General features: G+C 33.6%; 2 protein-coding genes across 2 annotated transcripts; one reads left to right on the forward strand and one right to left on the reverse strand.

The window, feature by feature from the left end:
* Positions 1-8,452: 8,452 nt before the first annotated feature.
* On the forward strand, positions 8,453-12,966 carry LOC100241793 (glutamate receptor 2.8). The gene is made up of 5 exons (XM_059736116.1): positions 8,453-8,717; positions 9,818-11,133; positions 11,286-11,598; positions 11,895-12,292; positions 12,367-12,966. Exons 1-5 carry the CDS (start codon positions 8,519-8,521, stop codon positions 12,964-12,966), a joined length of 2,826 nt encoding a protein of 941 aa, XP_059592099.1. The 5' UTR covers positions 8,453-8,518.
* A 9,422-nt stretch (positions 12,967-22,388) lies between these two features.
* Positions 22,389-22,946, reverse strand: LOC132253612 (uncharacterized). Its single transcript, XM_059736117.1, has one exon. It carries the CDS (start codon positions 22,944-22,946, stop codon positions 22,389-22,391), a length of 558 nt encoding a protein of 185 aa, XP_059592100.1.
* Positions 22,947-26,149: the final 3,203 nt, after the last annotated feature.

A 26,149-nucleotide genomic window follows, 5' to 3' on the forward strand; every position in this document is an offset into this window, starting at 1 on the left:
TTTATTACATAGGCTATGACATTACCATACATTTCTCAATTTCAAATTAACCTATGATATTCTTGTTAACATAATGAGATAAAAAATTTCTCAATGCTCATAACCATTGCTCATTAAATGTGCACTAGATCATTATAACTACTTTAAAATTTTTATTTTTTTTGAAAGAGACCAATATTCCTTAAAAAAAAAAAACAATATTACCCTAAGGGTTTTCCTAATCACATTTTGATGATAACAAATCAGTTAGTTTGCTAATGAGTTAAAATTAAGATAAGTTTCAAGTACTAATTATCAAAAAATTCAAATGAAAAATCAAGGTAATCATCAAGGGATCAAAGAAGAGCAGGACCGAGTATGCATGAAGGTCATTCAATCTTAGAAATCCTATGTAAGATGTTCACTTGGGTGCACTTAGGAGTTTAAATTCATCCATGCATCATTTCCATACTAGGTTTTAAGCTTCAAAAGTAATATTTTTATAAACTTGAGTTTTAATTCAAAACCATAAGTAAAAAATTCTCAATTAGTTTTATAAAAATGTTTAAAGTTTTTGTCTAAGTGTTAGAAAGAACTGAAATTGAAAAAGATATGTTTTCAGGAAAAAAATGGTCAACCGATCAAGAGTTGGCTCAACGGACTCAATCGGTTAGGAATCCAATTGACTGATTACCCTTTCATGATCAACGCCTAGTTAGTGAGCACAACAAATCTTCTTTTTCTTCTAAAAGGGTTGTTTTCTTGATCAAGGAAGCCCTTTTCCCGGTCAAGGTCTAGTCAAGCCCCTAACGGTCACCTAACAAAGATTTAATACCCAACGACTAGTTAACCAACCAATCGGAGCTCGACCAGGAAAGACCCATTGGAGCATTTTTTTGGTGTTCAAAATTAGAAACCTTTAAATAGGAAGCTCTCATTCATTTATTGCATAGAGAATACTTGCATTAAACCTCCTACCTACCAGTTTCTCACATTCAAAGTTTTCCTTCTTTCTTGGTACATTAAATCTCTTACTTGCAAACTCATCTCGTGCACCCTTGTTGTTCATCCTAGTTTCCTTTTATTTCATCATTAATTGTACTAAGATCAATTGATCTCATTTATTGAAGTAAGGTTGATTCATGCCCAGTTGAGTATTTTAACCAAAAATATTTATAAATCCTATAACCTTATACTGGTGTAGCAAAGCTACTATAGTATAGCAGCTCTAGGGTCGAACTTAGGGATGGGTTTTCACTCTACCAGTGATAAACTCTAAATTAGAAATTGAGTCTGATGATTTCCTTTATCATAAACTTAAAAGTTTAAAAGAGAATAAAATTTGTTTTGAAAGTAGTGACTGAAATTAAACTAACATAGAACTAAGTAAAAATGGAAGAAAGAAAGTCTCATGGAGCTAAGGGTTGCTAGGATCAAGTTCAAAATGCAAAGTGGAAATTCCGGATTCTTCACCTCGCATTAGGGATTTAACCTATAGTTATCTCCCGAACCGGAATAGGTTTAACAATGAAGATTTAATCCATAAAAAGTCAATAGAAATGGTAGTTAAATTCCATTGATGGCTTTAGACACTATGAGTCTTCACCTTGAATCACTTTCCAATGGCTCGTACATGATAACTAATGGACTGATATGGATCTAGCAATAAGCATTCACAGAGACCTGAAGCTTACCATGTATTGGCCATTCAAAGGCATTCTGAGGGATTTAAAGCAAAACTTTAGATTTAGAAGCCATTTATGAATTCCAACTACCTGTATTTAATGCACGAAAGTTTTCCACTTTAGCATCTGGACTTTTCACCTAGCTTCCTTCACTCTAAGAAACCAAAAAGTTAGCCTCTCATCCTCTGGGAAAACATCCTCAGAGGTTGTTTGGCTTCCAAGAAAATGATAGAGAAAAAGTAAAGCAAAAGAGATCCCTGTATTTCCTTAAGTGTAAAATATACATAAGTTGATCTCCTGGAAAAAGCTCCCTGAGAGTGCTTTTTTAGTGTTTACAAGAGAGTTTATATAGGAAGGTAATTTACCCTTCCTTGGATACTTCCTAGCTAAGGAATTACATGAGTGGCTGAATACAAGGAGAAAATGGAAATTTAGACACAAAAATATCAGAAGAAAAAGAGTCGGCATAAATATCCCAGTTTCGCACATTGCATGGTGACTTGCGAAAATTTCGCAAGTTGATTTCGCAACTTAGAATTCCCTTTCGCACGTTGAGATCCAAGTTCACAAGTTGCAAAATCAACTTCGCATGCTGGGCTTCACTGCGACTTCACAGCTGCCATCCACTTTAAATTTCGCACGTTGGAGTTCCAATTTCGCAAGGTGCGAAATTGTCCCTCAGCTTGATGCAGTTGTCTTCCGAAGGCCATATCTTCCTCATTTCAGCTCCAAATCGTACACGGTTTGAAGCGTTGGATTCTTGACTTCCTGAGATTTGAAATGGTATATAGAATGTAGAAAATTGACTTCGAAAAGTGCTCCAAAAGTGTGAAAGAAGACTGCAGCTGCTGTCCCCTATTTTCCTTACTCTGTTTTCCTCTTCTCCATTGTTCTTTCCTTGCATACTTTGAACGACTAAGGCAAAGGACTATGAGGCTATAAAGCTTGGTTTCTTCATGAATTTGAGCTTCCAAAAGCTTTGTCATGAAGAGTATACAGCTCTCCCTCATTCTTGGATTGCTTTGGTGAGCAAAAAGCTATCAAAAAGCACCAAAACTTACCACAAAATGGTTAGAACCAATTACTAAGGACCTTAATGAATTAATTGGGTTAAATGAATATGATTACTAATCAAAGGTGCTTAAAACCATTATGATTAGGTCTACAAAATAGCACTTTTTGGTAGTAATCAAAGGTTGAGTGTTAAGCTTCAAGTTTGAGGATAAAACTTGAATGATTGCTTGTAGTATCCATTAGAGATAAGGAATCCAATTGTAAAGACTTGTGAGTTTGGTTGAAGCTTCAAATTAGTGGAATCCTCACTCAAGAGGAGCTTAAGGAGAGTGGACATAGGTGAAATTGGCCAAACCACTATAAAATCAATGTTTACAATCTCTCTATCCCTTATCTCTTTATTTTTATTATTGTTTTATTGTTGCTTGAGAATAAATGTCGAAAATGTTTTTAGAACCCAATTCACCCTCCTCTTGGGTGTTTTTATCCATAATAGTTGTGTTTATATATATATATAGAATTCCAATTTAAATAATATTGGACAAAAAACAACTCACATAAACAATTGATATGCAAAGAAAAATCATATGCCTTTTAAAAAAAAATTAATTCATAAATTCTAACTCTATTACCAAAATTCTTTTAATGAATGGGGTAGAACCTTGAGCAAAAGTGCACTTTTGTACTTGCATGTTTAGTCCTAGAATTTTTTTTTTTATTAAAACTGTGCTTTTAGGTAGCCCATTTCTTTTGTGTTTGTATGTTTGACCCTGCACTTTTGGATTGGACATGCACTCCTAGACAACCCATTTTTGTATTTGCATGCTTAGGCTTACATTTTTGGATTGAATCTGTACTTCTAGGCAATCTATTCTTGTGTTTGCTTGCTTAGGTCTGTACTTTTAGATTGAACCTATGCTTTTAAAAAATCTTTTTTATTATTATTATAAACAATAAAAAAAAACTTCTATTAATGAAAATAAATATTTATTTATTTCAAATAACTAAATATAAATAGAGACTAAAACAAGCTTGATCTAGAGATGATACCAATGTAAGATAAAAATTAAAACTATAATCCAAATAAATATTTGCAGAAGATCTTTGTAGCTTGAATTATAATCTCTAATATTGATAACTTCTTTCTTCAAAGAAACTACTAGAGTTTCTTATTTCTCCATCCTCCAGATTCTAGGTGTAGATGGCACTAGGAAGAATTTGATCGAGAAAAAATAAAAGAGATATGGAGAAACTCAAACCTACTAGAGAAAAGATTGTTAGGATTAAAGCCTACTATTTTTAGACAACCTTATTAGTAAAAGATAAGGATTCGAAATTGAATGGATAATTATCTCCATTATGTCTTTAACCAATTTAATTGAAAAACAAATTTTGAATTTTATGTATCTACTTATTCATCCTCTTTTTATTTTATTTAACTCACATGTGGGCAGTGAATTAAAAAAAAAATAACATTTAAATTCTAACAATGTAATTATTGGTTTCTAATTATGTGTATTTCTTAAGAAAAATGATAGCATTTTTCTAGGTTAAGTTTCATTGATTACTTATTGGGATATGATTTATTTTTTGGATTTATGGAATTGTGATTGAATTATGTGATTAATTATTCAGATTAATTAATTATTTTTTAGAGTATCAATTTGGGAAAAAACATAAATTCTAACTTTTAGTTTTCAAAATTATTTGAAATCATGGGTTGGATATTTAGATGACTGGAAATTATGTTTTAAAATCGTAATTTGAGAAATTTCATTGGGATGTATCAAAGTTAATTTATTTTTGTTTTATTAGTTGAATTTAAAAAATTAAGGTAAATTTATTTCTAATTCAAATTTTTTTTATCTTAGTATTTTTTTTTCATTCTAAATCAAAATGTATAAAAAATATATAAAGTTTAATTATATTGAGAATTAGATGAGTTATATAAGGCAAAAATATTGACAATTATCCCTCCTTTAAGAGGGTTTTTCATAGTATATATAGTGTCACCTTATTGATGTATCTTTGGTTTCTTTGGTTTATAATTGCTTTAGTGAGGATGTGATTGTGATGGAGTAGATTAGATCGGTCCAACGAAAAACTAGCCATTCTGCCCATGCAGTTAACTATCCTTCACATCTTGTCTCTATCCCCTACTAACATTAGTTATCCCCCACTTATTCCCCAGCTCAGTTTGTATCCCTTACTATTATTATTGTATGCCCAGTCCAAACAGTACCTTGGATATGTAGGTTTGGGTGTCAACTCTTCTATAGGAGTCCAGGCTGGGAAATGGTTTATATACATTTTTCTTAAAGTCTTCTCCTCTTTCCTTGCATTAACAAACAAAAGAAAAAATGGAAAAAAGAAAATACCCATATTCCTTTCCTCATACTCTCTCTCTCTCTCTCTTAAAATTTTGATCCCTGTATACAATCAATGCCCCACCAAGACCAAGCCAAGTCAATATTATTTCCAGTTTCTTTTCTCTGAATGGAACTCAAGTTCAACACTTTGGATCTCAGACCATGATATTTTGTCTAAAGTTCATGAGTTTCATAGACCATGTGCTTCATCATCTGGACTATCCAATACAATACTACTTGAATTCAAAGATATTGAACCCTCAATTCCATGCGTATCACATAGAGGTCATCATGTATTATGTAGAAAAATTAATATTCCGGGTTGATGTGTCTACGGTTTACACTAGGCTTTTGAGTCTTTGAGTTTTAACTGTCTCTGCCTGGAATGCCGGAAATGCAGGGAAATATTTGCTCTCATGGTTGTACATTTGGGACAAAAATAACCTCAAACTCTGCCAAATGCTGCCATCAAGAGCTGGAAATGTTGAAATTTCCTACCAGTTAATACGCGGTTCTGATGCCAGACGCTGGAGATGGAGATTCATAGAGATTCAACCCTATATCATACTAGTGCTAACCACCTCCACTAGTTATGAAGATTGAAGAAATAGCCAATTTTTGACGCGACAAGGAAGCTATGACATGAGTTTCCATGAAGGGTACCTATGATTTTTTGTTATAAGCTACCATTTGTTTCTTAATTGTCAAAGAAACAATTGCTAATACTTTATTATATCACATTGTATTTTTTGAAGTCTTGATTCAAATGACAAGACTATCGTTTAATCGCCTGTTGGTTTGATAGGATTGACTGCGACTTTCTTTAGAAATTTGTTGTGAAAGGAGCATCACCTTCTATATGGTTTGTAGAATGATGTGAGTCCCACAAAACATACTTTGATTTGGTCAAGGTAACTGAATTCAACATGAGAAATCTTGTCTAGTTATACAATTCCCACTCCTATGACTACGCTAAATATGACAATATATGGCTGCTTTTGCTTCTATGACATGCAAGTTATATGGATATTTGGTGCAATCGTTATGGACTCAACGTGTCCAATAAGAATTTTTTGAAGTTACAACTTCACATGGTTAATCTAAATTTATAAATGATGAAGTAGTTGAAATACTTAGAGTTTTAGAATAGTTATGGGAAAAAAATGAAAATGATTACTCCTTAATCTTCGACAATAATTAGAGTTTCTTTTTTATGTGAAATATATTGGAATAAATATGAATGTTATTAAATATTTAATATATTTGTTTTTTGTTTGAATTTGATTTATATCTAAATAATGCTTAACATTATTGGGTATTTAGACAATTTATCTTTTATTAATGTCTAAATACTATTAAATAGTGAGTTTTATATTTTTATTAATGTTTGCATACTATTAACTATTAATTAATTCTATTTTTTATTACGTATTAAAATTATTTATAATAATAACAATTATATTTATTTTTATTTTACATAATTAAGATAAAGCAATTGGTCATTGAATAGTACTTACGATTTTTTATATTTTAAAATGAATTAAAAATTGGTGACTAAATAATAATTAGAATTTTTAATTATGTTTGATTGCTAAGAAAATATTAGAATATTTTTAGGTTAAGTTTCATAATTATTCATTAATTTATATGTCGTGTTTTTTGAATTAATGTATTTGTGATTAAAAGGGGGGATTTTTCACTTGGTAGCATTGATGTTAAAGATACACTTAAATTGGATATGAAATGGTTGAACCAACAACCATGGTCCTTGCATATTGTAAGGGCTAAATATAATAGGTATGTTGACCTTTCCTTAGGGTTAAATCAAACAAAAAGATCAATTTGAGAGGGTCTTTACCCAATAATAAGATCATGACCTACCCAATATATATTGGTTTGATTCTTGTGATACTAGCATACCTTACAAAAGGCATGCATGTAGTCCTAAGAGTTCTGCATTTTGCTAAATTCATCTGGTTTACTTTACGGTGAATTCTTAATTATGAATGCATGTTTAACAATCATGTCATATAATTTAATCACTCTCATTCTTACAAGTAATAAATTGGTCAAGCCTAACTATGTGAATTGAAAAAGAAATTTAAACATGGTTCTCACATAAGAGTAAAAATAGGTAACTTAGGAATTTTCTCTAAATACCCCTAATGAATAATCCTCATAGGAAGAGAGGGGTGTTTATCATAAATTACATAAGATAGATCAAAAGGCCAAGTGTATCATACTTGGGTTCTTGGATAACATATGTTGTAATTTTAACATATGTCTCATGCCACGACTTATAATATTCTCTTGAGTCTACAAGAGATCTTTGGTGACAAGGATAAGTTAACTAGACAAGTTGTTTTAAGGACTATGATGAACACTATGATGACAAAAGGAACCCCCGTTAGAGATCATATAGTACATATGATCAAACTCTTTAATGAGATAAAGATCCCTGGATCTAAGATTGACAAAAAAAACTAAGGTTGATTTGATCTTAGAGACTATCGAATTCTTCTGGGAAATTCGAGCTCAACTATTTTATTTGAGTGGTTGAAAAACATGCTAGAGCTTATGCGGGAGCTTCAAATGCATGGTTGAGGGGATTGTTAAAGATAAAAAATAACGATTTTAAAATTTGTTTAAAATTTGAGATATAATAAATTTTATTGTCTCAAATTCTAAAATTTATGGAAGTCAGCTTTAAAAACATAAATTAAATATATATATATATATATATATAAAAACTATTCCATTTTTATATAAAAAGTTTCTATTTTAAAAAATAAAAATAGAAATATATATCCAATGAATTTTTTCCTCTTTGCTCTACCAACTCAATTCCGTTCTCTCACCTTTGTTATGTCATAATGCTGCCATTTGGCCTACACTCAAAATTAGTTCACATATGTGCTTATTTTGAAGAGCATCTGCACTCTTGTTTGTTATTTCTTATTTAATTCAAAATTTTATGCCTAGTCAAATAAGTTTGGTCCACTAAGGAGAATATATTGAGAGATTCATGAAAAATATTGTGACTTACTCTATACTTATTGTAGCATTATTATTTTGATTTAGATGTGATATATTTATAATTATTTTATTATGATTCCATTTATTTAAAAAAAAAACATAAATGATAAAAACAAATTGGAGTGGGAAAATAGGAGTGACTTTCTGTCATCCCAAGGAGCATAATAGTTCCATGCATCCACGGTGTACTCCAGAAGTATTCCTTTCTATTCACCACAGACTACTTGGGGCCTTGTTGCTTACGTTGTAGTGTGGCCTTTCTTGGATGCTGCTGATTCCTACTTTTCAAATTCTAAATTCCATAAATAAAATCTGTATTCTACCAAACATTATGAGTCCCAAAGCCTCCCATAAAACTTCAGAATGAGAAACAACTTTACCCAACTCCCTTTATGTCTCTTCTGCTGTCTGTCTTTATGGATTTTCTTCACGGAGATGGTCATGTCACGGAATACAACAATACCAGTTAAAGTGGGAGTGGTTCTTGACATGGATACATGGCTGGGGAAGATGGGCTTGAGCTGCATCTCCATGGCGCTCTCAGACTTCTATGCCTCTCATGGGCACTACAAGACTAGGCTGGTTCTGGAAATCAGAGATTCCAATAGAGATGTTGTGGGTGCAGCTGCAGCAGGTACTCTCGTTTCATGAAAGTTAGGATACATTTAGAAAACAATTGCATTATAGAGACATATGGAAGTAAAAATTACATTATCTTAAAATATGACTTGAAAATACATAGAGAACCCATTAACCATGAAGTTATTTTAAAGCATCCTACATCACTATAATTTCTTACCATATTCAACTTGATTACTTGGTGTATTTATATTCAATTTTTCAGAAAAATAATAACAGGAGAACTTATAATTTCTTACCACTTTATGACTAGTAATTACTAAACATGTCCATGAAAATTTTCCTATTTAATTAGAATGTTATTATGGAATTATTGTGAATAGTGTTGTTTTTGATATACAGTATGACAAGGACAACCATATTATCGTCAACCATAGAAAGTTACATGGCAGAAAACCTCCTTTAAGCAACACAATCCCTGAAATGCAGCACTGAATTGAACAGTGAAAGAAATCCAGAATCATCCACCCAGATTAGAATTAATTCAAAATTTTCACATTAAGTAAATTGATTTGTAGACCAATTAATTTCTCTCTTTAACTTTAGCTGATGGGAGTTATTGTTTGATAAATATAAGAGAAGTTGTTGAGGAAAAAGAGTGTTCAAATTGATCAAACGACATTAGCATGCCCATCAAAGACGGCAAAAACTATAGTCAAATTTACCCCGTGTTTTCAACAAAGCAACATTTCTCTTCTTGACTAGGAAGACGTTTCTTTGTTAACCACACGATGGTTCAAAGACGCAAAGAGTCTCCATAAATTTAATTTCCTTCTTGGTTTAATAGTCAACAGTAATTTTGTGACAATTTTAGAGAAGCGTGGGAAGTTAGCAAAAATGACGCCTATGACATATGGTATTAAGAAATAATGAGATGTAGAATGGAAGGTATATACAAGAAAATCTCTAACATATATGATCCACCTTTCTGTTATAACAAGAAGATTGATAATGTTTTCACGAATTGATCTAGAATTCATGGGACCAAGGGGATGTATTTTTCCTTTTTGTACATACCTTGTTTGATTGCTGATAATATGGTAGAAATTGAATGAAACTTTAGAATCATTAAATTTTAATTATTGTCAAATTCAGCTCTAGATTTATTACAAAATGAGGAAGTTCAAGCCATCATAGGACCAGCATCCTCCATGCAGGCCAACTTTGTGATTGGTCTCGGAGACAAGGCTCATGTGCCCATCATTTCATTTTCTGCAACTAGTCCTTCTCTTTCTTCGCTCCGGAGTCGATATTTTGTCCGAGCCACACTGAATGACTCAGCTCAAGTACCAGCTATAAGGGCAATCGTCCAAGCCTTTGGGTGGAGACAAGTTGTGCTCATTTACTCGGACAACGAGTACGGAAATGGAGTTATACCATATCTTACTGATGCCTTGCAAGAGATTGACACCCGTATCTCCTACAGGAGCGTCATTCATCCATTAGCCACCGATGATCAAATCCTTGAAGAGCTTTACAAGTTGATGACAATGCCAATCAGAGTTTTCATTGTACACATGTTTACACCTCTAGGCCCACGGCTTTTCACCAGAGCGTATGAGATTGGAATGATGGAAGAAGGTTTTGTTTGGATACTAACTGATGGACTAACTGATATCTTGAGTGCTTTGGATGACTCGGTCATTGATTCGATGCAAGGAGTGTTGGGTGTAAAGCCTCATGTTCCAAGATCGAAAGAGCTTGAAAGTTTTAAAATCAGATGGAAAAGGAAAATCCAACAAGAATATCCAACCAATGAAAGCTTTGAGCTGAACATTTTTGGACTCTGGGCTTATGATGCTGCTTCTGGGCTAGCCATGGCAGTTGAAAAACTTGGAGCAACAAACTTCAGCTTCCAAAAGTCTAATACTTCCAGAAATTCAACTGATCTTGATACTGTAGGAGTCTCCCAAATTGGTCCAAATCTTCTCCAATCACTATTAAGTACTAGATTTAAGGGCCTTAGTGGACACTTTCAAATTTTTAACAGGCAACTACGCTCATCAGCTTTTCAGGTAGTCAATGTGATCGGCAAAGGGGAAAGAGGGGTTGGATTTTGGACACCAGAGAATGGAACTGTAAGAAAGTTACATTCGACTTCCAAGACCAATCTAGGAACAATCGTATGGCCAGGAGAATCACCCTCTGTTCCTAAAGGTTGGGTCCTTCCAACCAATGAGAAGAAGATGAGAATAGGAGTACCAGTCACCAAGGGTTCTGGTAAATTCGTAAAGGTGACACGAGATCCTAGCACTAACGCGACGGAGGTCACTGGATTTTCCATTGCAGTCTTCGATGCAGTGATGGCAGCATTACCATATGCTGTTCCTTATGAGTACATTCCCTTCCAGACGCCTGATGGTGAACCAGCGGGTGATTACAACGATTTGATATATCAAGTATATCTCAAGGTCAGTTTATCGAACTCTTTACCTTTCCTGGTAAATAGAGGTAACTCTAGGTTTGGCTTCAATTATGATGAAGTTTGTCAAAATAAAAACCAAACCTGCAGCATATTTTCCCGTAATGCATAACAGAAGGCCCCATTGTTTATTGTGAACAGAAGTATGATGCTGTGGTGGGAGATACTACTATTCTAGCGAACAGGTCCTTGTATGTAGACTTCACACTACCGTACACAGAATCTGGGGTGTCAATGATCGTGCCCATCATAGATAAAAGAAGAAAAAATGCATGGGTTTTCTTGAAGCCACTTACTTGGGACCTTTGGGTGACAAGCTCTTGTTTCTTTGTATTCATTGGCTTTGTGATTTGGGTTCTTGAACATCGAGTAAATAAAGATTTCAGAGGGCCTCGTTCACATCAAGTTGGCACTATCTTCTGGTTTTCATTCTCAACATTGGTGTTTGCTCAGAGTAATTTCTCTTCCACCTCCTTGAATTTTATCCAGCAACTTATCTACTCTTGTAATATTCAAATACTCATGATACGAAGCATATTGAGCACATCTCAAACACAATCAAAACTAACTTCTAGTATGGCCTGCTTGCTTGTTTCCCATGATTACAACCTCTATTAATATATGGACATTCCATACAATATGCAAGTAAATTTCAGGGTAATTTTTATGTTTAAGAAATTATATATATTTGTCTTTATATTGATTTTCTGGAGTTGATTTTTCCATTTCACTCTTAAATTTTGTTAACAGAGGAGAGAATTGTCAACAACTTGGCTCGGTTTGTGGTGATCATATGGCTTTTTGTGGTGCTGATTCTTACTCAAAGTTACACAGCCAGCTTGACTTCAATGTTGACAGTTCAACAGCTCAACCCAACCATCACCGATATAAATGAGCTCATAAAGAAGGGGGAGCGTGTAGGTTGCCAACATGCCTCTTTCGTTCATGAATTCTTGATCGAATCGATGAAATTTGATGAGTCCAACCTTGTAATCTATGAGTCAACAGAAGTACTGGATGAATTATTTTCAAAAGGTAGAATTGCTGCCGCATTTGATGAAATCCCTTACATTAAGCTTTTCCTTGCAAAATATTGCTCCAAATACACTGCAGTTGGACCAACATACAAGTTTGATGGGTTTGGATTTGTAAGTACTCTCTCATAACACACGTACTTGTATGAATTTTATACCGAGGTTTCTTATTTTTGATCATTTTTCAGGTGTTTCCAAAGGGTTCACCCCTTGTAGCTGATGTTTCAAGGCAAGTCTTAAACGTGACTGAGGGAGCTAAAATGCTACAATTTGAGAAGGCATGGTTTGGGCAAACACCCAGTTGTCCAGAGCTCACCAGCTCAGTTTCTTCAGACAGCATCGGCCTTAATAGCTTTTGGGGCCTATTCCTCATTGCTGGAATCGCTTCATTTGTAGCTCTCATCACATGCATCACCACATTCCTTTATGAAAATAGAGATGCATTAATAAACTTGAATTCCCCATCTTCCATATGGAGAAAAATTAAAGCCATGGTGACACGCTTTGATGACAAAGATCTTAGGTCCCATACTTTTAGAAAAAGTGATCAACTTCAAGACAAGCGGCATCAAAGCCATGGATGCAGCTACACCAACTTCCCTCCAAGTCCATCGAGCCTTTTGCTCCCAACACACAACAATTTTTCTTTCTTCAGAGAACAAGGAACACCTTCTTCTGGACATGCTGATCCAGTCGGTCCAAATCGGCCCATGTCTCCACATATATTGTTTGGATATGAGCTTGCTAATATAAATCACGAGCAAACAAGACCGCTTGTAATTGAATGACTGATCGATCAATTCGTTTTTCCTGTGTTATTTATGCCGATGGCACCATTAACCACAAATATGAATTTCAAAAAAAGAAAAAAAAAAGAAAAAACAAAAATGTAGTTGTGCTATAGCCATAGGCATTTCAGTTAAATGCCATCTATTTGCTATGAACAATAATTCATCACTAAGAAATTATTTTGCTATGAAATAAATGTTATTGCAAAAAGTCATTGCTTACCATAAAAATATTGTCTTAGCTAAAAGCGTTATAAAAAATGGAGAAATTTGTTGTAATGAATTTTCCAAAAGCTTGCCAGCCGGATTAGTTTAATCCAAGATGGGATTGAAAAGGATGATCGAAGTGGAACAGACTGGACCTTCCGTTTATGGTAGGACTAGGACAGGGAGGTCCAGTTTTCAAACCATGGCAGATATGACGCATAACATTGTTATAAAATCTATATCAACCAATGGTTCCTACATTTTTTACAGGACATAGATGACCCGTTACTCAGCCATTACTTGCACATGCTTTTTCATTTTTCTCTCTTTTTTTTTTTTTTTTTGACTTTTTTAAATGAAAATCAAATTTAACCTTCCCACATTGATAATTGCCTTAAATTCCGTCAAATTCACGAATTTATTGCCGCCTAACACAACAGCTCAACTTCCTGTGCCTTATCGGCATAAAAATAAATAAATAAAGATTGTCCTTGCACTACATGGTTGACATTGCTTCGCCACACCCAAGATCGTTTATATATATATATATATATATATATATATATATATATATATATATATATATATATGGAGTTTTAAAACTACCCACAACTGCCACTATTAAAATAAAATTTAAAAAAACATAATTCCTAATTTTTTTTAAAAAAAAAAAGGATAAAAATGATTCTGGATACTGTTCCAAATAATAATAAAATAAAATAAAAAAGGAAAAGGATAAGAGCCATATGGAAAATAGGTGCAAAGTGCACCCACCTCTGTAGGAACTTTTGGACTCAATTGAAATGGACAAAAATAAATAAATAAATAAAATAAAAAATGGAAAAGATGAGTGGAATAGAGGAGCCACAATTTTCTAGTTATGGTTTCAAAAAAGCCCTTTTCCAAGACAAATAAAGTGGAATATTATTCTAAGATTTTTTTTTTTAAGTAATAATAATACAGAAAAGTTAAATATGTTTTAATCTACTTATTAACATCAAAGTTGAATTACTCTTGTTACTTTTTGAAATAATAATAAATGAGTATCTTCTCGAATTTTTTTTTTGAAGTAACAATAATACAAAAAATTTAAATATGTTTTAATCTACTTATTAACATCAAAGTTGAATTACTCTTGTTGGTTAGAACTTCTCTTATGCTCACTTGAAGCCCAAATTCAAGTTTTGATGCCCTCCTTTGTATTACAAGTATCTGTTACTCATAAAAAAAAATAATAATAAATGAGTATCATGCCCTCATTTGTATTACAAGATTAAAAAAATGAGGGTCTTAAATAAAATAATAATAATAAATGCGTATCATGCCCTCATTCTTATTACAAGATTTAAAAAATGAGGGTCTTAAATATGAGTATCTATTACTCATTGAAAAAAAATAAAAAGAGATGAGGGATTGTCCATGAAGAGGCTTGATCCTTTGACTATAGGTATAAGAGTCTTGTACTCTACCACCTAAGCTAGATGTTTTTTGTTTTCATAAAAGACTGGTTATTGAAAACAACATCTAGAGTTATGGAAGACATTGTGCATAATCCTAATATTGTTGTTTCTTTTAGTTTTAAGAGTGAAGATTAGTTCTTTTTCTACATGTTACTTTTTTATGTTTTGTACATGAAATGTAAATATCTTATATGCAAGATATGACATGAATATTTATTGTTTGATAAACGAGTATGTCTTTTATTTACATGCATGTCTTCAGTTCTTTTTTATATGTTATTGATACATGAAAGTTGTATAATATTTTTTTATGGAGTGGAAGGTTTTAGGCTAAAAAAAATTAATTAACTTCTTGCCTAAAATTAGAAATACTTGCATAGATTGTTTCTAATTTGTAATAATTAAAATTGTATATGGGAGTTAATTAAGAACATAGTGAACTTTCGTTTCTATTGCAATTTAAGGTTATTACATATTAGAAGATGATTAGAGCAAGTAAAAGTATCAATATCCCTAAAAGTACTAATTAATAAAATTATGCAATATCTCTAAGTAGTTGAATATATTGACTACAATTAGGAACATCATAGCAAAATTAAATAAGGATGAGAAACTAAATGGCGATAACTATGAGGTTTGACATCACAAAGTTCAGTATATCCTTATAGAGCAAGAGGCTCTTGAAATACTGAATCATGTCATGTAAGACCCTAAATAAGGAAACTCTGCTCAATATAGAAAAGATCAAGAGGCTTATATGGCTTAGAAGAAATAGAGTTGTCTTCCTCTCAAATCATAATATCATATTATATTTTATTATTATATTAAAAAAAAATCTTATAAACAAGGTTTTGTACCGTGTTTGATTGCTGACAGTAGAGTAGAAATTTATTCATTCATTTAAATGCTTGTTGATCGTTTGAGCCTACCTACTCTTGAACTTAGTTGTAGACCTCTTAAAAAATGAAGAAGTGGAAGCCACAATAGGGTCGAGATCATTGACGTAGGCCAACTTCATGATCAACCTTGGAAGCAAAGCTCGAGTGTCCATCATTTCATTTTCTTCAACAAGTCCCTTTCTTTCTCCGCTTCAGAGTCAATATTTTATCCAAGCTACCCTATATGACTCAACTCAAGTACCGGTAATAAGGGCATTAGTCTAGGCCTTTGGATGGAGAGAAGTTGTGCTTATCTATGAGGACAACGAGTATGGGAATGGAGTTATACTATCTCTGACTATTGCCATGCAGGAGGTGGACACACATGTGACTTATCGAAGCTTCATTCATCCGTTGGCAACTAATGATCAAATCGTTAAAGAACTTTACAAGTTAATGATGATGTCAACTAGGGTTTCCATTATGCATATGCTTAAGCCTCTTGGCTCCCAACTTTTACCTAAGCAAATGAGGTTGGAATGATGGAAAAAGGCTATGTTTGGATACTAACTGATGGGATAACTAACTTCTTGAGTACCTTGGATGATTCAGCCATTGATTCGATGCAAGGGGTGTTGGGTGTCATGTGACGCCCCAAGACCCACTCCAAGGGCTGACGGTCATTTTACACCTCAAACCCGAAGGCTTACAGTGTAACCTAACCCAAACAATTATCTTGTAATTGGAAGTTACCAATTACCAAATATCTGTTCAGAGTAGTGGAACAAAATCTAAAATCCTCAAAATTCAATTTCAAAACTAAAACATTCACTATCCAAAATCCATTGTCCAAATATTTGCAAACTTAAACAATTCAAGTACTAAAACAAATTTCAAAATCTCCAACACTCAACTTTGATCTAACATAAAATTTGAAGGATCAATATCCAAATAACTTCCAAATACCAAGGATCCAAATGAACATAACTAACAGTTAAACAAAATCCAACATAAAATCCTAAGTCAAATCCTAATGATGACCATTCCTCAGCCTAGCCATCACTCCTCACCCGAACTAAGGATACCTGAAAATTTTTCAACAATTGGGAATGAGCTCACAACCCAATAAGGAATATTAATGCAGTTCATGGATCAAATATTTTCATTTCAAATAGGAGATATCATTTTTTTTTCTCATCAAATATCAGAGTTTCAAAAATACCAATATATTCAAAATTCAACCAACCATTTTCATATCAAATTCAAACACTTTCACATAAGATTCAATCAAATCCATTCAATTTTCATTACTCTGGTTATCAAATATCAAATGCCCAGTTAGGTGGGACTTTTCAAATGGGTGGCTAGCCTCAAATTGTTCCTGGTGGACGGAACCAAGCACTACTAGTACTAGTAACCTCTAACCAAACCCCTAGAGGCTGGGGTCCAAATCAATTACATTCCCACCATGAAATGTAAAGGTCAACTATTATATCCCGTTAACATGGCCGAATAGTCAACTATTATATCCCGTTGACAAGGGCCAAATAAACTAGAGTGATGTTTTTGTTCAAGTATTCAAATTTACACAACATAATATCTCCATATTTTGTGTCATAAATAAAACAAAATATTCCAACATAATATTTAGTGCAAAACAGTTTGATCCATGCATGGTAACAAAATATCATTTTCTTTTCCACAATTCAAAATAACATATAAAATAATTTAAATTTTATAAATATTGCATTAACTTCCCTTACCTCAAAAGAAGTCCTTGAAAGCTTGAGAGAAGAATAATTCTGAAAAAAAAATCTACTCTTCACCTAATATAACATAAGAGAAACAATTATTACTATTTATTTATAATTTAACTAATCTATTTCTTATTTAAATAAAACTAATAAATTCCCAATTTGTTTCTAATAACACATTACTAATTTAATTAAATTACAATTTTATTTCATTATAAAATTCTATATATATATATATATATATATATATATATATTGCTAAATCTCTCATTCTATTTATTACAAAAAAAAGACTATTATTACTATTATCTTAATTATTAATCTAAAACTAAATATTATTATTTTAATTAACCAATTCAAAAGCCACTCAACCATTACCTAGTTGTCTCAGGTACACCAAACCCAAAAGCAAGTTTTTTTTTTTCATTGCCATCATCATGATTCATTTTATATATATATATATATATATATATATATATTCCTTCCATTTGGCACACGCCCCCTTTTCTTTTCTTTTTTTTTCTCCTTGCTTCCAGTAACACAGTACACGCGTACAACCCTTTTTTTTTTTTTCCTTCCTTCCTTCCTTCCAGTGTTGTGCACACGCGTTCTTTTTTTTTTTTTTTTTTTACATTTTCTAATCCCTTCAACCACAAATAATAATATATTTATTTACTCCTTTTTTTTTTCTTTTTTCTTTTTTTTTTTTAAATTAACCCTAACCTAAAATCGAAACCTTCTAAGGGATTTTTTTTTTTTCATCTAATAAAACTTAAGATCTCCCAAATTCCAATAATAAAATCAAAATCTTAAATTTTTTTATTATTTTGATTTTAAAACAAATTAAAAATAAAATAAACTAACCCTAATCTAGATTTGGGTTTTCCAAAAGATATCTAATGTGTTTGAAATTAATCAATAAATCTAAAATATTAAACTAGGGGTTAGAATCTTACCTATAGAGACCTGTTCTTCAACCCTGAAATCTGACTTCAACCTACGTTCTCTGAAATTCTGCGAATAGGAACTCTATTCAGAAAAGAATAGGAAGAAATAGAATTTCTAATTTATACCTAGGGTATTTATTCATAAAATTACACTTTTACCCCTCTTCCGCTTTATTAAATTAATTAATTAATTAATTAACTAATTGAATTATTATTAGTAATTTCCTAAATTACCCTTAAAAAAAATACTTGGGCGTTACATCCTCCCCTCCTTAACAAAAGTTTAGTCCTCTAAACTTGACATACCTGAGTCTTGAAATAATTGAGGATGTTTTTCTCTCATCTCTTCTTCTAACTCCCAAGTGGCCTCTCGGATACTATGATTGCTCCATTGGACCTTTACCAACTTGACAACAGCATGTCGCAATACCTTATCCATCACATCCACAATTTGAACGGGTACCTCTTCATACGTCAAGTCCTCCGAAATTTGAATAGACTCCAACTCCACAACATGAGATGGATCATAAATATACTTCCTCAAGGTTGAAACATGGAAAACATTATGAATCTTAGATAGACTTGGGGGCAAGGCTACTTTATATGCCAAAGTGCCTACTCTTTCTAATATTTCAAACGGACCCACAAAATGAGGACTAAGTTTTCCTTTTCTCCCAAATCTCATCACAGACTTCATAGGTGAAACTTTCAAGAACACATGATCACCCACCTCAAACTCCAAATCTCGCCTACAATGATCAGCATAACTCTTATGTCTACTTTGAGCTGCTTTTAATCTTTCTTTAATCAAAGCAACTTTTTCAACAGTCAACTGCACAAGTTTAGGCCCCAAAAGTTTCCTATCTCCAACATCATTCCAACAGATAGGAGATCGACATTTCCTACCATACAATGCCTCAAAAGGTGCCATCCCAATGCTAGCTTGAAAACTACTGTTATAGGCAAACTCTGCTAAAGGTAAATGATCATCCCAATTACCTTGCAGGTCCAAAATACAATCTCTCAATAAGTCTTCTAAAACCTGAATTACCCTTTTTGATTGGCCATCAGTTTGAGGATGGAAAGTAGTACTAAAACTCAACTTAGTGCCCAAAGCTTTTTGTAGACTATGCCAGAATCTAGAAGTGAAACGAGGATCTCTGTCAGACACTATAGAAACTGGTACTCCATGCATTCTCACAATCTCCTTCACATAAAGAGAAGCTAAACGATCTAAAGAAAAGTTGACTTTCATAGGCAAAAAGTGAGCAGACTTTGTCAACCGATTAACAATCACCCAAATAGCATTATTACCCCCTAAGGTTCTTAGCAATCCTATCACAAAATCCATGGTAATATGCTCCTACTTCCACTCAGGAATAGCAAGTGGCTGCAAAGACCCTACTGGTCGTTGATGCTCAGCCTTCACCTATTGACACACTAAACACTGAGCCACAAATTGTGCAATATCACGCTTCATACCTGACCACCAATAGTTTTGCCTCAAATCCTTGTACATCTTTGTCCCTCCTGGGTGGATTGCAAACTTGGAACGATGAGCTTCCTCTAAAAGCTCCCTCCTTAAGTCTTCATCATTTGGGACACAAAGTCTAGTCCCAAATCTCAAGATCTCATCATCTGACAAAACAAAATCAGGCTTACTGCCCCTCTTAACTTCCTCCATAACTTGCACTAATTGGGAATCATTCTTTTGTAGGGTCTTAATTCTCCCAACTAAGTCTGGTTGTACTCTGAAATTTGCTACAAGTGCTCCTAAGCCCATAACTCGAAAGTGGACTGGTAAACTCCTCAACTCGTCAAGTAAACTGCCTTTGACAGCCTCTAATAGCTGCTAGAGAACTAACTGACTTCCTACTCAAGGCATCAACTACAACATTCGCCTTCCCAGAATGATACTGAATAATACAATCATAGTCCTTAAGTAGTTCTATCCATCTTCTCTGTCTCATGTTCAACTCCTTTTGGGAAAATAGATACTTCAAACTCTTATGATCTGTGAATATCTCACAAGTTTCACCAAAAAAAAAAATGTCTCCAAATCTTAAGTGCAAAAACCACAACAGCTAACTCCAAATCATGAGTAGGGTAATTCCTTTCATAAGGCTTCAACTGTCTAGAAGCATAAGCTACAACTCTCCCATGCTGCATAAGAACACAACCTAAACCCTGATGAAAGGCATCACTATACACCACAAATCCTCCTGAACCTGAAAGGATAGTCAAAATAGGAGCTAACACTAATCTATTCTTCAACTCTTGGAAGCTACATTCACAATCATCAGACCACTCAAACTTAACTCCCTTCTGTGTCAACTTAGTTAAAGGTAGGGCAATCTTAGAGAACCCTTCTATAAACCGCCTATAGTAACCAGCAAGTCCCAAGAAATTTCGAATCTCAGTCACAGTACTAGGTCTTCTCCAATTGGCTACAACATCTACCTTGCCAGGGTCAACTGAGATGCCATCATTGCTTACCACATGCCCAAGGAAAGAAATTCGGTCTAACCAAAACTCTCACTTCTTTAGTTTAGCATACAACTGCTTATCTCTGAGGGTCTGTAATACAATACTCAAATGACCCTCATGCTCCTCTCTACTTCTTGAGTATACCAAGATGTCATCTATAAAAACCACCACAAACTAATCTAAATAGGGTTTGAATACCTTATTCATCAAGTCCATAAAAGCAGCAGGTGCATTAGTCAAACCAAAAGGCATAACAAGAAACTCATAGTGCCCATACCTAGTTCGAAAAGTAGTCTTGGGTACATCTTCCCCTCTAACCCTCAACTGGTGATAACCCGATTGAAGATCTATCTTAGAGAACACACAAGCACCTTGTAGCTAATCAAACAAATCATCAATCCGAGGAAGGGGATGCTTGTTCCTCATTGTCACCTTATTCAACTCCCTATAGTCAATGCAAAGTCTCATTGAGCCATCCTTCTTTTTTACAAATAGAACAGGAGCTCCCCAAGGTGAAACACTAGGCCTGATAAAACCCTTGTCTAATAACTCCTGAAGCTGAACTTTCAACTCCTTAAGCTCCACAGGTGCCATCCTATATGGGGCCTTAGACATAAGACCTGTTCCTGGTACCAGATCGATGGAGAACTCCACCTCTCTCTCTGGTGGCAAGCCAGGCAAATCCTCTGGAAAGACATCAGGATACTCCCTTACTATGGGTATGTCTTCCAACTTCAAATCACTTTCATTACTCATCACACTAGCCAAAAATCCTTGGCAACCCTTCTTGAGCAAGCTACTAGCTCGCAAGGCTGAGATCATACGCAGTAGTCTGTCCACATGCTTCCCTTCAAAGCTAAACTTAGGCTGACCAGGAATACTAAACGTCACCCTTTTCTCAAAACAGTCAACAGAGGCATGGTAGGAAGCTAACCAATCCATCCCCAAAATCACATCAAAATCCTGAAAGTCAAGGAATACTAAGTCAACTGGCATTTCCCTATAACCAATCATCACAATATAATTTCTAAGCATTCTACTGGCCACAATAGAATCTCCCACAGGAGTAGCAACAATCAAATCAAAGTTCATGCTAGCAACAGGCAAACCCAACAAACCAGCAAAAGATACTCAAACAAAAGAGTGTGTTGATCCAGGATCAATCAAGACTCTAGCAAATAAGGTGTGGATTCAGAAAGTACCTGTCACCACATCAGAAGTGGCCTGAGCATTTCGATGACTCATAGCAAACACCCGTCCTTGGGCTTTGGGTTTCTGTTTATCCTCCTTATTTTCCTCTTTATGCTTCCCAATGATGAACTTCCTATTCTCTGGACAATCTCTGATCAAATGTCCTTGCTTCCCACAACCAAAGCAAGCTCCAGTCTCTCTATAGCATGGCCTACCCCCATGCTTCTTACCACAAGTAGGACAAGCCCCATCTAAATTTTGTGCTGCCTTCCCTTTATTCTGATTTCTTCCTGATGTAGACTTTCGCTGTGCTTGATTACCATGAGCCCTTTGTTGTTCCCTATACTAATGAAGCTCCTCATTATCTTTTTCTGCTTTAAGGGCTCTGTCAACAACCTCTGAATAGACACCAAGCTTCAGAATAGATATATTGTTCTTCAAATAAGGCTTCAATCCATCCTGAAACTTTAATGCCTTTTCCTCCTCTGTAGCAATCAACTATGGGGAAAAACGTGATAACTCTGTAAATTTGGCCTCATACTGAGCCACAGTCATATCCCCATGTTCCAAACGAATAAACTCTCCCACCTTCTGCCGCCTAACACTGTCAGGGAAATACTTCTTGTAGAAAGCCTCCCTAAATTGTCTCCATGTTATGGGTCCCTGATCCTCCAAAAGTCTCCTAGTCATACGCCACCAATGATCTACCTCTTTATCTAACATAAAACCTGCATAAGAGGCTTCCTCAGAGCAATCTATGACACCAAAGAATTTCTCCATCTTAAGGATCCAAGTCTTTGCCTTTGTGGGATCTGTAGCACCAGAAAAGTAAGGAGGACCCAATTTCTTGAAGTCATCAAAAAAGCTACCCCTAGAAGATGAAGACTGTACCTGAACATTAGTCCCAACAGCTCGAGCTTGGCGTTCAACTAAACCAGCTAGTGTCCCAAGATACCTATAGATCCCTTCTGCACTCACGGGAGGCAAACCCTCAACTGGAGGTACATCATCATTAGCCTGACTGTTTTGTGAAGAATTTGCTCTTCTTGGTGGCATGATGTCCTCAAATTATAAGGCATAACTAAATTAGTCACTAAAGAACCAATTAGAAAATTTACAAATAAAGAAAGAATTGGAATTTATACTAAATGAAACTAAAACTTAAACAAATGTGTCACTCATCTATCCCCAATCTAAACCAATTCAAATTCCCATCAAGATCAAAACCTAGTGCTCTGATACCACTCTGTCACACCCCAAGACCCACTCTAAGGGCGTGACGGTCATTTTACACCTCAAACCTGAAGGCTTACAGTGTAACCTAACCCAAATAATTATCTTGTAATTGGAAGTTACCAATTACCAAATATCTGTTCAGAGTAGCAGAACAAAATCTAAAATCCTCAAAATTCAATTTCAAAACTAAAACATTCATTATCCAAAATCCATTGTCCAAATATTTGCAAACTTAAACAATTCAAGTACTAAAACAAATTTCAAAATCTCCAACACTCAACTTTGATCTAACATAAAATTTGAAGGATCAATATCCAAATAACTTCCAAATACCAAAAGATCCAAATGAACATAACTAACAGTTACACAAAATCCAACATAAAATCCTAAGTCAAATCCTAATGATGACCATTCCTCAGCCTAGCCATCACTCCTCACCCGAACTAAGGATACCTGAAAAATTTTCAACAATTGGGAATGAGTTCATAGCCCAATAAGGAATATTAATGCAATTCATGGATCAAATATTTTCATTTCAAATAGGAGATATCATTTTTTTTTTCTCATCAAATATCAGAGTTTCAAAAATACCAATATATTCAAAATTCAACCAACCATTTTCATATCAAATTCAAACACTTTCACATAAGATTCAATCAAATCCATTCAATTTTCATTACTCTGGTTATCAAATATCAAATGCCCAGTTAGGTGGGACTTTTCAAATGGGTGGCTAGCCTTAAATTGTTCCTGGTGGACGGAACCAAACACTACTAGTACTAGTAACCTCTAACCAAACCCCTAGAGGCTGGGGTCCAAATCAATTACATTCCCACCATGAAATGTAAAGGTCAACTATTATATCCCGTTGACAAAAGCCAAATAAACCAGAGTGATGTTTTTGTTCAAGTATTCAAATTTACACAACATAATATCTCCATATTTTGTGTCATAAATAAAACAAAATATTCCAACATAATATTTAGTGCAAAACAGTTTGATCCATGCATGGTAACAAAATATCATTTTCTTTTCCACAATTCAAAATAACATATAAAATAATTTAAATTTTATAAATATTGCATTAACTTCCCTTACCTCAAAAGAAGTCCTTGAAAGCTTGAGAGAAGAATAATTCTGAAAAAAAAAATCTACTCTTCACCTAATATAACATAAGAGAAACAATTATTACTATTTATTTATAATTTAACTAATCTATTCCTTATTTAAATAAAACTAATAAATTCCCAATTTGTTTCTAATAACACATTACTAATTTAATTAAATTACAATTTTATTTCATTATAAAATTCTATATATATATATATATATATATATATATATTTTGCTAAATCTCTCATTCTATTTATTAAAAAAAAAAACTATTATTACTATTATCTTAATTATTAATCTAAAACTAAATATTATTATTTTAATTAACCAATTCAAAAGCCACTCAACCATTACCTAGTTGTCTCGGGTACACCAAACCCAAAAGCAAGTTTTTTTTTTCCATTGCCATCATCATGATTCATTTTATATATATATATATATATATAAAAGGCTTCCTTCCATTTGGCACACGCCCCTTTTCTTTTTTTTCTTTTTTTCTCCTTGCTTCCAGTAGCACAGTACACGCGTACGCCTCTTTTTTTTTTTTTTTTTCCTCTTCCTTCCTTCCTTCCAGTACAGGCACACGCGTTCTTTTTTTTTTTTTTTTTTTTTTTTTTTTTTACATTTTCTAATCCCTTCAACCACAAATAATAATATATTTATTTACTCTTTTTTTTCTTTTTTTCTTTTTTTCTTTTTCTTTTTTCTTTTAAATTAACTCTAACCTAAAATCGAAACCTTCCAAGGGAATTTTTTTTTTTTCATCTAATAAAACTTAAGATCTCCCAAATTCCAATAATAAAATCAAAATCTTAAAATTTTTTATTATTTTGATTTTAAAACGAATTAAAAATAAAATAAACTAACCCTAATCTAGATTTGGGTTTTCCAAAAGATATCTAATGTGTTTGAAATTAATCAATAAATCTAAAATATTAAACTAGGGGTTAGAATCTTACCTATAGAGATCTGTTCTTCAACCCTGAAATCTGATTCCAACCTACATTTTCTGAAATTTTGCGAACAGGAACTCTATTCAGAAAAGAATAGGAAGAAATAGAATTTCTAATTTATACCTAGGGTATTTATTAGTAAAATTACACTTTTACCCCTTTCCACTTTATTAAATTAATTAATTAACTAATTGAATTATTATTAGTAATTTCCTAAATTACCCTTAAAAAAAATACTTGGGCGTTACATGTCAAGCCCCATGTTCCAAGAACCAAAGAGCTTGAATGTTTTAAAATCAAATGGAAAAAAAAAATCCAAGAAGAATATCCAACCAATGAAATCTTTGAGCTAAATATTTTTAAACTTTAGGCTTACGATGTTGCTTCTGCACTAGCCATGGCAATTGAAAAACTTGGCACGGGAAACTTTAGCCTCCAAAAGACTAACATTTTCAGAGATTCAACTGGTTTTGAGAGGTCCAAATATTCTCCATTCACTATTAAGTACTTGATTTAAAGGCCTTAGTGGAGATTTTCAAATTGGAGATGAGCAACTACACACATCAGGTTTGCAGATAGTTAATGTGATTGGTGAAGAGGAAAGAGGGGTTGGATTTTAGACACCAGAGAATGGAATTTTAGGAAGATCGAATTCTACTTCTAAGTCCAATCTAAGAGCCATTACATGGCCAAGAGAATCTACTTTTGCTTCCTAAAGGTTGGGTGTCTCCTACCAACGGAAAGAAGATGAAGATAGGAGTTCCAATGAAAGAGGGTTTTAATGAATTTGTGAAGGTGACGCAAGATCCTATCCCTAATACAACAAAGGTCATTGGTTACTTCATCGCTTTCTTTGATGTTGTAATGGCAACATTTGCCATATGTAGTTCCTTAGGAGTATGTTCCCTCCGAGAAACCTGATGGAATGGTGGTTGCTAGTAGCTATGATGAATTGAT

This window comes from Vitis vinifera, chromosome 4 (genome assembly GCF_030704535.1).
Source record: "Vitis vinifera cultivar Pinot Noir 40024 chromosome 4, ASM3070453v1".
NCBI classification, from domain to species: Eukaryota; Viridiplantae; Streptophyta; class Magnoliopsida; order Vitales; family Vitaceae; genus Vitis; species Vitis vinifera.

Coding starts and splice junctions, on each gene's coding strand:
- LOC100241793 (XM_059736116.1), top strand. CDS start 8,519: ATGGTCATGTCACGGAATACAACAATACCAGTTAAAGTGGGAGTGGTT. Junction 11,599..11,894: donor AACATTGGTGTTTGCTCAGA/GTAATTTCTCTT, acceptor TTTTGTTAACAG/AGGAGAGAATTGTCAACAAC. Junction 12,293..12,366: donor AGTTTGATGGGTTTGGATTT/GTAAGTACTCTC, acceptor ATCATTTTTCAG/GTGTTTCCAAAGGGTTCACC.
- LOC132253612 (XM_059736117.1), bottom strand. CDS start 22,946: ATGCCACCAAGAAGAGCAAATTCTTCACAAAACAGTCAGGCTAATGAT.